This window comes from Corvus brachyrhynchos, unplaced genomic scaffold (genome assembly GCF_000691975.1).
Source record: "Corvus brachyrhynchos isolate BGI_N302 unplaced genomic scaffold, ASM69197v1 scaffold223, whole genome shotgun sequence".
In the NCBI taxonomy this organism is placed as follows: Eukaryota; Metazoa; Chordata; class Aves; order Passeriformes; family Corvidae; genus Corvus; species Corvus brachyrhynchos.
In genome coordinates this window covers 2,141,544-2,152,709 of record NW_008237174.1, presented here as the reverse complement: position 1 = coordinate 2,152,709, position 11,166 = coordinate 2,141,544, and the positions used below count along the sequence as shown (strand labels likewise).

General features: G+C 39.7%; 1 protein-coding gene across 1 annotated transcript in view; it reads right to left on the bottom strand.

The window, feature by feature from the left end:
* Positions 1-651: 651 nt before the first annotated feature.
* The window catches only part of KLHL24 (kelch like family member 24), a 20,939-nt gene continuing 10,424 nt past the window's right edge, over positions 652-11,166 (bottom strand). Inside the window, exons 3-7 of the mRNA XM_008629546.2 lie at positions 10,848-11,032; positions 9,826-9,944; positions 8,562-8,750; positions 7,945-8,133; positions 652-6,766 (exon numbers count right to left, since the gene is read on the bottom strand). Of these exons, the coding sequence (XP_008627768.1) occupies positions 6,566-6,766; positions 7,945-8,133; positions 8,562-8,750; positions 9,826-9,944; positions 10,848-11,032 (883 nt within the window). The 3' untranslated portion in view covers positions 652-6,565. The remainder of the gene's footprint in view (positions 6,767-7,944; positions 8,134-8,561; positions 8,751-9,825; positions 9,945-10,847; positions 11,033-11,166) is intronic.

The window sequence follows — 11,166 nt, the reverse complement described above, 5'->3', positions numbered from 1 at the left end:
TTCTGCAAGCATTGAACTTGATTGGAGCTGCTTTTGGCACTCCAGCCAAGAGCCACTCTGGGGCTGTACCCAAGCCTGGCCAGACTGCAGAACTGCAGCAGGCACTGCTAGCCTGCCACATTTTCAGTAGTGCTCTACCAGTCTTGCCCCTGCTCTACCATGTGTGTGTGGGATCTTGAAATGGCCAAGCGTCTAATTTTAGGAGAATAAACCTTCTACAGGATTATTTCCAACCCGTTTTGCCAGTCACCTTCCCGATATTTTGTTACTTTTTCCCAATTTCCCATGCTGGTTTTGTCTTCCAAGTCCATTCACATTTTCCCATCACAATACCCAGTACTAACCAATATTTCAACATCCCACCCCCTGCTTTTTACTTTTGCCAGTTTTCTTTCAAGTTTACTCTTCTGTGAAGCCTCCAGCTTGCCTTTATTCCCCTTGGTAGCAAGTTCCGTGTTGAGGACAGAAAGATGAAGAGGGAAAACACCTGGACTGGGAGACAGGAGCACAGATCAACGGAGAGAGACTGCACAAGGGGCGGAATCCAACAAGGTAAATGACCCCCAAAAAACCAGGAGGGAGTGTCCTCCTTGTACCACCAAGCCCCCCCCCACCCCGAACTTCTCCTGAACTAAATAAACCACAGTGAACTATTCAAAAGGCAAATGTTTATTAGATACACTGAACTTTAAAAAACTTTCAAAGAATTATGCAAGAAGTATATTTAAATATAACAGGTGTTACTGCAATTGTGCTACATTACAAAATCACTTTTCTACTGTCAGCACAATCTGAAGACCTTAATGTTATATGCGAGCTCCGTTACATTGACTCTGGCACACAGTAAGTGGTCTGAGCTTTCCTGTTCAAATGTCATTTGTGCTGCACCAGGCTGTTCTTGAGGGCAAGATCAGCTCTCTGTGGAACTACAGCTTTTATGTTTCAGTAGATAAAGGAACTGGCAAGGAATAACAAGAACTGCTGTTTTCCTCAGCAAAAACAGGAAAATCCAAATATGGTTTCATGTGAAAATATTGTATGAGTAATAGTTCAGGAGGTAAACTCTCTTTCCATGGGCAAGTAGTTCCTATTAATCCAACTCCAAAGTGCTACAGGTGCACCAAAAGGAGAACGACTCATAGGTCCAGCATTTACACAGATGAAACAGTACATTACATTCAAGTCTCTTGATTTGCTTATTGCCATGCTGCACCACATTATTGCTTCTTATTTTGTATCTTGAACAAGAGGTTGATGACTTCAGAGAGTTCAGAAATATGACAGAGGCTACTGACTAATACAAGAAACTGTACATGTTAAGGACAGGAAGTCAAAGACTGAACTCAGTCCTTTGTCACTGAGGTGTGCTGGAAACAAAAAATAGAAAAAAACAAATACTGATTTCCCTAGATTAAATCTGCCATAGCACTGCAATAATGGAAGCATTCTATGCATATTCTAAACAAGAAGTTTAACTGTTCTAATTAATGAATGGCAATATTTATTTCTCCTACGAGGACATTTAACAGTCTGGACAGTAAGACAAGTCATAATGAAGGTAACAAACTGGGAGGAGTAATCCAAGCTCTTTTTCACAATAGATAAAAATACAGGTGAATTCAAGGCACGGGTATTTTCAAAATTAACACACATTATTTTCTTTGGAGCTAATAATACAAACTAAGCCCTAATTACTAAAAAGCTGTACACAGGGCCTTTATGTGCATCACTTGTAACAGCACTATGAGAAAGTGATCACAAAATTATTCACATACAGATGTGCACATAAACATATAAGCATAGACTGGATCTCTACAGTAGAAAAAAAGAAATATTCCTGTAAATAGCTTACAGTTCTTAGACAGTGATGTTATCATGAACTTGAGTGCAATGCTGCTTAAAGAGGGCTGACACAGAGGCAGCATGCAGAGAACATGGAGTTACAGCTGGTTGGGGCTTGGTGGGAGGCTGCTGGTTTGTGGCAATGCTCACAGCACTGACACAATCACGATCCATTTTAATTAATGCCATCTGAAATAATTCCATACTGAGGAAACTTGTGTGTTAAACAAATTTTACAAAACCCAAAACACTGCTTGGCCCCCATCCAGAGAGCAGGTTTCTCCTTAGAAAGTTCATCTTACCCTGTAGGCTCCTTTTCTGAGTATACGGTGCTCAGATTTTTTTTAACCAGGCACAACAAATAATTTCATTTGTAATTTCTTGTGTACATGAGACTACATTCAGATGAAAATATTCATTGTGCCTCACAGTCATCAAGCCTTGTGAGTTTCTTAATGCTCTTGAATTGGTTTTTGCCATCTTCAGTGGTAAAAAAGAACCTCACATCTACTTGTCTAGTTGGGCGATTCAGAAAAATGAACCCCTGGCTTTCCTGAGTATTGCTGCTAGCAGGCCATAAGCATATCTGTATCTTTATTGCTCCAGCTGAGTTCAGTGAATTTACAAATATGAAACATTTTTACCACCTGAGCTTCAGCATCTGGAATTGCAAACTTACGAGCATCCAGAACACCTTGGTTTCAGCAAGCCCAGCCAAACTACAACCCCCAAACACACAGGGTCTCCTCCTGCCATCTCTGAGCCCACTCCAATGCGTTTCTCCTGTCTCTGCTCTTTGGAGGCGGACTAAGCTCGGACTCTGCTGACCAGCACCCCACTGTGCCTCGGGCAAGGGGAAACATCACGTCACAGGCAGTGAGTGGGCCTGCTTCTTGTTCTGTCCTTGCAGCAAGTCAAAGAAAAACAGGATAAACAAAGTGTTTACCTAAGATAATGAGGTGAACTCAACTATTTTGAGGAAGAAACTGAACAGGCAGTAGCATCCTTGCTCTCAAGCACAGGTGACCAAAGCTTCCTCTGAATCTCTGTTGAGGTGAGCATTTCCTCTTCCTCCATCATCAGCCTCTCTCAAAACTTTGCAATGTTAAAAATACTATTTTAAAAGCTTCAGTAAATTATGATAAGGGTCTGTATCAACATAATCTGCTTTAGTATCTCTGCTTCAAGAGAGTACAAACAAAGCAATCTTTGATGAGAACTGCATTGGTGCCAATTAAAAGAAAAAATAACAGTACAATCTGGACCCCTTGGTGCTGGAGGGGAAAGGACAGTGCCCAATCTCCCAAATGCATACCAGACACACAGTATAAAATGATTTATCTGACGGTACACATGGAAGAGGTTTTACAAATTATGCCTACTTAACCATTACCAAGGAGGGAGCCTACAGGTACAGCTACATGACTACCAGGCAATGTACCAGTGGCTGATGGCTGTAGAAGGGGAATGCTTCAGCCAGAAGCCAAGGGCTAGAGGCTGCATGTGGTGCAGTGATCAGTAAGTGATTCAGAACCTTCCAGAAGCCTGGCTGCAAGAAAGCATCAACTGTCTTTTCAATTAACATCACACTGCTAAGAACAGAAGTGGACATCAAAACAGAGAAGAAAAATATTTACTCGTTTTTGTTTAGTTGAGTAAAGACAACTCTTAGAATTTATTTTTCAGGTGTGACTTGGAGATGCTTGAGCCCTCATACGTATGGTTGGACTGAAGTTACATCTTTGTGCCGGTGCTCTAGAGCTACCAAACCTACTACCATTTATGATAGAAATATTTTTATTATAGTAGATGACATTAATAATTTTCTCTCCTAGCTGAGACAAAGGAAAAAACTAAAACCAACTTGCTGCTCAAGCCCATAAACTGCAAGCATCTAGATATGCATAAGAGTGAGAGTTTAAATCTTGGAATTCATCTATATCTAAGTGAAATGCATTGGAGAACAAGTGGCTCAGGAATGCAACTTCCAAATTAATGCATCCTTCTAGAAAAATGGTACATTTTCATTAAATCAAGGTCAAATTTTTCTTTTCTAGTACATCTAAAAATAATTGTCGTTACAGAGCAGGCCACAAGTGCAAATTATTTACAGAGTTAACAAGCAAGAAGAAAAACTCACTGCCCATTTTAAGGAAATCATTGCATAAGTAACTGACATTTAGCAGTGCTCCACACCTGTAACTGTTCAGCTTTGATAAAAGTTCTCAAGAACTGTAAGCAGAAGTTCTCTGCATCTACACTTCTGCATTTACTGGTTCATTAAACACTATCATTTTCAAAAATATATAACAGTAACAGTACATAAATTGTTAAGAAAAGACAACTAAACTATAAAATGAATCTTCAAAACCATGGAAAGCACTATCTTGTTATTTACAGAGTAGTGCAGTATTATAAACAGAGATTAAATGACACTGTTCTACACCTACAGAATAAGGACTGTTTAAAAACAGTATAGCATGACAACATTACAAGTCTGAATACAAACAAGAGGAAATCAAAGGAAAGGAGGATATTTTTCAAATTGCATCTCTAATTAAGTGCTCCTATAGTCTTTGACATTTTCATTTACAATGATGGCACAAGCTATATACACTGTTAGTACATAAAAATCAGTTACAGGGCAATTACCATTGCAATCAACAGACCTTATTTACAGGTACTGAAATTGCCATTCCAAAGTAAAACTTGGTGAGCAGAAGCAGATGAAACTTAGAAAAGGATTAATTTATCTGATTCATTTGTCTTACATTACACCAAGGGATTTTCTTTTTAGGGCAATGTGAATGTACATGCTCAGGGATTGACCTCCTGATTACATCACTGATATGCAATGATTTGTATTTTATCAGTATTCTTACCATATCCAAAACAGTGTTTGGTATTCAGCCAGAAATTAAATTTGTGTCCTTTCCTGAGGTTACAAGTTAATGCATCCCAAAGTGCAGCTCCCAGTGCTCTTTAAAAGTCATGACCATGTTACTGAAAATGGTGACTCCCAGTTTGGCATAGCTTCACTGAGGGTCAGAATTTCCATCTCATGAAGAAATACTCTGGGAAAACAGATGAGGAAAGTGCATTGGAACAAACAACGTTCCAGAGATGGTGCTTGTTTTCACCCTCCTGAGCAAGCACAGAGACCAAAACCCTGAGGCCAGGGCTGGCTCTGCAGGGGTTTCATGGGGTTTTTCTGCCCTGGCACTGACCAACTTCCCTACTGGCTGCTGTCCTCAGAATTCCTTTGAAAGGCAGTTCCTGAGGTTTTTGGTGATTTACAGGAAATTGGTACACAGACAATATTCATTTTCCAACTCTCAAGTGCTATTTCAGTTTTTATGAACTTTGTGCCTCAACTGTACAACTGTGTACTGGAAATAAGGAGTCCTAGTAGAGAAATGTAGGGAGGACATAAAGAAATACCTTTACTGAAAAAAAACCTAACCCAATAATGGTGGTGCATCAAAATACAGGTGCTTCCTAGGCTTCAAAATTTTCCAAAACACGTCATATGGCTACATGGACAGGTCCACAGATATTTTTCTGGTGAAAGGAGGGACCTTTCCAGAACTTCTTTATCTGTGGCCAAGCAGTTTATACAGTGGTTTAACTGTGCTACAGTAAGTGATTGTCTGAAGAAAGGCCAAGAAATACTTGGTGGATACTCTGCCATCTCTGCAGATGAGATGGCCAAAATACTAATTTATAGCTGTAGGGCACAAAGGCAAGTCCCCACCTCTGTCATCAGGTAATTTATAATGTGATTCAGAAAACTGGGAGAATCCAGAGTTCAACATCCTTTATTTCTTAAATAGTTTAGACATTGCAGTGAGCAAAGAGTGAACCCAGTAATTTTCAGCCTTCACCCATACTATTCAAAAAGGTAAAAACTGGGATTCAAACTTTGCCTCACAGATGCATGCCTGAACCCACTGGTTTTCCATGTCATGTAGCCTTGTACTTCTTTGCTGGATATTTATCAACACTCTGAATAAGTTCCACAGGGTTAAGGTACATTACCATCATCGCAGACTGTTGTAGTGGTTCACCAAACCACCAGTTTCTCCTTCAGAAGAAAGCATTCCTCAAAGATTCTCGTATTTGTCCAATGTAGTTTGTTTTGTTGGCGTTTTGGTTTGGTTTTCTGGTAGGTTTTTGTTTGTTTTTTGTTTTTTTTTTTAAATTCCAACCCATGCGTGACCTGACAAAAAATCTACTTGGTTAAGCCAAGTAATCCACTTGTAAGAACGATGCATATGAATTAGAATTGAGCTTTTTAAATTGCAGATAATTATCCTAGATGATTCTTTGGGATTTACTTGCCGATATTATTTTTCCCATTTAGCAGAACTGGAAACACCTTGCAGATATTGCTTTTAAGACACAGGCACAAATGCTGAAGGCACTTTCCCCAAAAAGCTTTTCAAGATTTTAATTACTAATCACACACAGGGCAAACTTTCCGACCACCAGTACAACGTACTGCTCTCATATCAGAGCCCACAGCAGATATAACTGAACTCTGGTTACTGGATAGGTTTGTAGACTTGTTTGGTAAGTTAAATTAACCCTTCTTCTAAAGGCACAGGATATAATTTTCATACGACACTTAGGCAGGGAATTCCCACTTCAGGAATCTTTAAAAAGCCTGTCTTGCAGCAGACCACCGGATTCATTCTTCTTCTTTTTTCAAGAAAAAAAAAAATTACAGTTTAAAGCCTTTTTCATTATATCTATGAATGGTCACACAGCCATGATACGATACTGGCCTGGGCATGGCTGCTACTCCTGTGATAATGCCCGTTGCAGGGTCATAACAAAGAATAGTGTCTGTGGCTTCACCATTTTCCCGTCTTCCACCAAGGATATAGATTTTTCCATTACACACAGACATGCCACAATTCTCCTGTTTCAAGAAAACACAAGGGAATACCCAGTTATGTCAAAAGCAAGATTAGATTCATGTGCGTCTGCCCCAGTGCAGGAGGGCAGCATTGTAGACTGCCTTTTGTAAACAGCCTGGCCTATACTATTCCCTCCTGAAAGGGCCAGTGCAGAAAGGACAAAAATTAGGGAAAGCAGCAGCACAAGCCTACAGAAAAGACTATTTCAGGTCTAAGCATTTACTACGTGTAGCTCAGACAAAGGAAACAATGGAATACAACTGAACACTGTACTTACCATTTAAAGATCTGAGATAGGGAAAGGAGGAGAGAACAAAGGTTTTCAGAAGAGGGACCACAGTAGGTACTATTAATGCAAAGAATGGGAACAAGGAGAAGCAACTTAGAGGAGTAACAGATAATGAAGAGGGATGTAAATGGGGAGAGGAAAAAAGGCATGACTAAAAAGAGTGCACAAGGAAAGACAGTGCTATGTCTTACTTGAAACAGAGATAGGATTTTATTTCTTCCTTAAAAAGCAGGCATGGAAAAAATACTCAGTTAAATAGAGAACACAGATTAAAACAGAGCAACAGAGGGAAGGCTGGGAAAAAAGAACAAATTTCTCTTAAGGTAATACCACAGAGTATGTGACTGGTGTTTTAGAAACATGGGGAAATGTAACTGCTACACACACACGCTTCACTACTGAGGGGACACATGTTCAAATCCTGCTCAGTATCCCGTATGTGGAAGTGATAGAGCTCTCACTGCTGAAGTCAGATGGTTTCTGTGCTATACACTGGGGCTTTTTTACACTGTAAAAACAGCCTTCAGTATTTCCTGTTACACTGAAAGGCTTTAATCAATTATAAGGAAATTAATTCCTTCAGTCTAAAGGAAAACATGCAACAGAAGATAATTTCTATACAATGAAATCATCATCCACTATACTGTTGTTCAACAGTACCAGCTCTCAAGCAAAGTCTGGAATGGCTAACAGTGACACCCAGCTGAAAAGCTACTGGTTTAGAAACTTCCTCTTCTGTGAGGTTGAGTTATGGAGATGAAGAGGTAAAGCAAGAATGGAATCAGAAATGCAATTTTATCAGGGTTAAGCAAACGTATGCTTATTTAATGCCAAGATAACAACATCAAAAACTACCTTTCAGCTGTCTACAGGTTTTTGATTGGTAATTACCTGTCTGCTGAATGTGTTCTGTACATGCATCCAGTAGTCCTCGATCGGGTCATAGCAGTAAATGGCTTTGGTGAGCCCACCAGCAACGTAGATCAGGTTGTTCAGGGACACAGCCGTGATACATCTCTTGGCAATGGGGATGGTTGCACGGAGCAACCAGGAATTGGTATCAGGATCATACGACTGAACCTGGAAGGAGGACAACCCTTTCAGATTGAAAGCCCAACTTAAGTAACAGCCTAGCATGCCCACACAGGTTACACAAGGAGAGACAAAGCAGCAGTACCGCCCCAAAAAAACAGAGTCAATGTAAATGCAGATCCATATATCAATAATTTATATATATGCACAATATTTGACATTGTTTTCCGAACACTCACATTTAAGAATTCACAGAACTTGTGAAGCCAATGACACGAGCAATGTATCCATGAGAAAAGACCACAGTAACAGTGTATCACTCAATTAACATTTTCTACTCCGTATTTTTTTATTAGAATAATCCCACACTCCATCCAGCAGAAAACAGTTCAAGCAGATCTCCTGTAGGATCTGGTTTTAAACCAGCAATGCTGTTTGCTGTGGATAGAAGATGCAACCAAACACAGGTAACTGACCTTGTCAGAACAGGTGTTGTCATCAGGGCCACCTCCAATGACAAAGAGTTTGCCAACACAGCTGGTGACAGCTGGGGAGCTCACAGCCTCCTTTAGGGGAGCCACCTCGGTCCAGCGATTGGAGAACGAGTCGTAGCACTCCACACTGCTCAGGCGGTTCTGCCCATCGTATCCTCCGACCACATACACCTGCACAAAGTGGTGGAAACCACCATCATTTCGTGTTTACAGCAGGTACTACATTTAAATATAAAATTAAATTAATTTAAAGCTAATTTGCTAGGTTTGTCAAGGGATGCATTCCTCAAATTTTTAATTTATGCATAGGAGGAGAAGAATATGGTCTAAAAATAAAAGGTAAGGACTCCCTGGAGAGTTCCATTCAGTCACATGAGGAATGACACTGCAAACACACACCAAAGCATAGTATTATTAATACTGCAATAGAAGCTTCCTATTTGAATAGCATTTGTTAGAAAAGGCATTTCTCTGTATTTCTCTTTTTTTACATAACATTCAACAACAACAGCAGCAGCAAACACCCAGCTGAGTTTATCTTTGCTTTTTGGCATTTTGCTTTTTCCCTACTTGCTTACAGAAGTATTTCCTCCCCTCAGTTCGTAAACTGTACTTTCTTGTCTCTTCTTTCATATTTAGGAAGCAGAGCTCCTTACTATTAGTGTCTACCTTCTGCCCTCTGCTTGCTTAGCTGCACATTTCATCTCTAAGAAGATCAAGTGACACCACATGCACATCTTTTCTAACTTTCACTAAGTGAGTCCCAACTAGGGATTTCACGTACAGACACATATCCCTTCAAAATACAGAAAAACCTCCCATTTCCACAATCCATGGGTTTGCTTAACTTCAATATAAAACATTAAATAAAACTGCTGACATTCAGAGTAGTATCAGTTTCTGTTAATAACTACAGTAACTGTTAGGCAGCACTTTAGAAGCCCAGGCAAATCAAGACGCTTCTTTGCTTCCCGAAAAATTGCTTCTTGGAAATAAGCCACTTCAGTGATGAAAAAAAAAACCTTCAAAAAATAAATGACTGAGCAGTAAGATGATTTTCATGTCCATGGGTAGTGTCTGATGAAGAGCCTAACTGTTTAAATTGTTTAAAATAATTATTTGAAAATACATATTTTTAAAATAATTTGATATTAAATACAAAGTAATGCTTAAGTGTTTTCTCCACTGTTTTCTTATATACAGCAAACATTCCCATTGTAAAAAAAGTAAAATATACTTCTCTTACTTTACCCAGAAGAACAGCCATTTTATGTCTCCATCTGCCTTTATTTAAGGAGGCAACTCTGATCCAAATGTTAAGTTGAGAGTTATAAATCCATACATCCCGGCTATTGATTCTTCCACCTTTAAAATGAAACATATGCCAATTTGAGTAATTACTGAATAGGTAATGCTAACTATTAACATGCTGCCCTAGAGTGGGCAATGAAAATTTCATATCCCTTTTTGGGATGTAATAAGGATCTACCAGTATTTATACATTACACTGAAAAAGTAAGTTGCAGTGGCTTTCAAAGATGAAATCACACAGTAAGTTGTTTTCCTCATGCTTTCCTTTCCCATAATGCTGAGATCACACTAGATTATTTCTAGAAGTTGGAATGCATTTTAATGGCTTTTGCCCAAGCTCTTCAGATTTCCTGTAGTGTCACTACCCGGGTGAGACCCTTGAAATCCCACGCCTGTGGCACATCCCTCCCGCCCGCTGCTCCTCTGCCTGCCCTGTGAGCATCTCTTTCATTTCACACTTTGTTCAAATGACAGGCACACACACCCGAGGAGACGATTTCTTTGGTTAAACCAACACACACTGGTGTCTAAACCATCAGCTGCACCCTGTCATTGTCGCTTGCTGAAGGACTGAATATGCTGCTGGGAAAAGCCTGCTTGGGATTTTTTGTCTGTAGTTTTCCCAGCTGTTGCTGCACACAGGCTCCTGCTGTATTTTAAAGCAGCCGTAAGCCGGTCTCTTTAAATACAATTGATGTCCTGGAATCAGCTGTAAAAAACTGCAGATTCATGCCACACAAAAACTCCAGAAAACACTTTTGTTTATAGTAAGATTGTGCTGGGGCTGGTGTTCACAGCAGAAAGTGACTTTCAGTTGAGCTTCTGGAAGTTCACAGTACAAAGATCTGCCACACCATTTAAAAAGCAAACCAAAACAAACACACCCCACAAACAGCACAAAATGAAAACCAACCAACCAAGCAAAGAAAGAACTCTTGATTTTTTACGATTATTCACCTGAAACAAGAATATCATTCCGCAGAGCACACACCGCATACTCAGACTTGGTAAACTCTGGAAGTTTTGCCAGTGACTTCCACTCTCCTGTCACAGGATCATAGCACTCCGTGTATGGCAAATTAAACCCTCCAACTCGTTCACATCCTCCAACAACAACTATCACCTCAGAATAACCAGTTGATCTAAAAAAGTGAACACAGAAAATGAAGATGGAGGAGATATTTTTTAGTACATGGAGGCGAAACAACATTGTCTTCAAAACTGTATGAAAATCAGAAAAAATACTATTTAGCTTTAACTTCCACAACAATGAAAA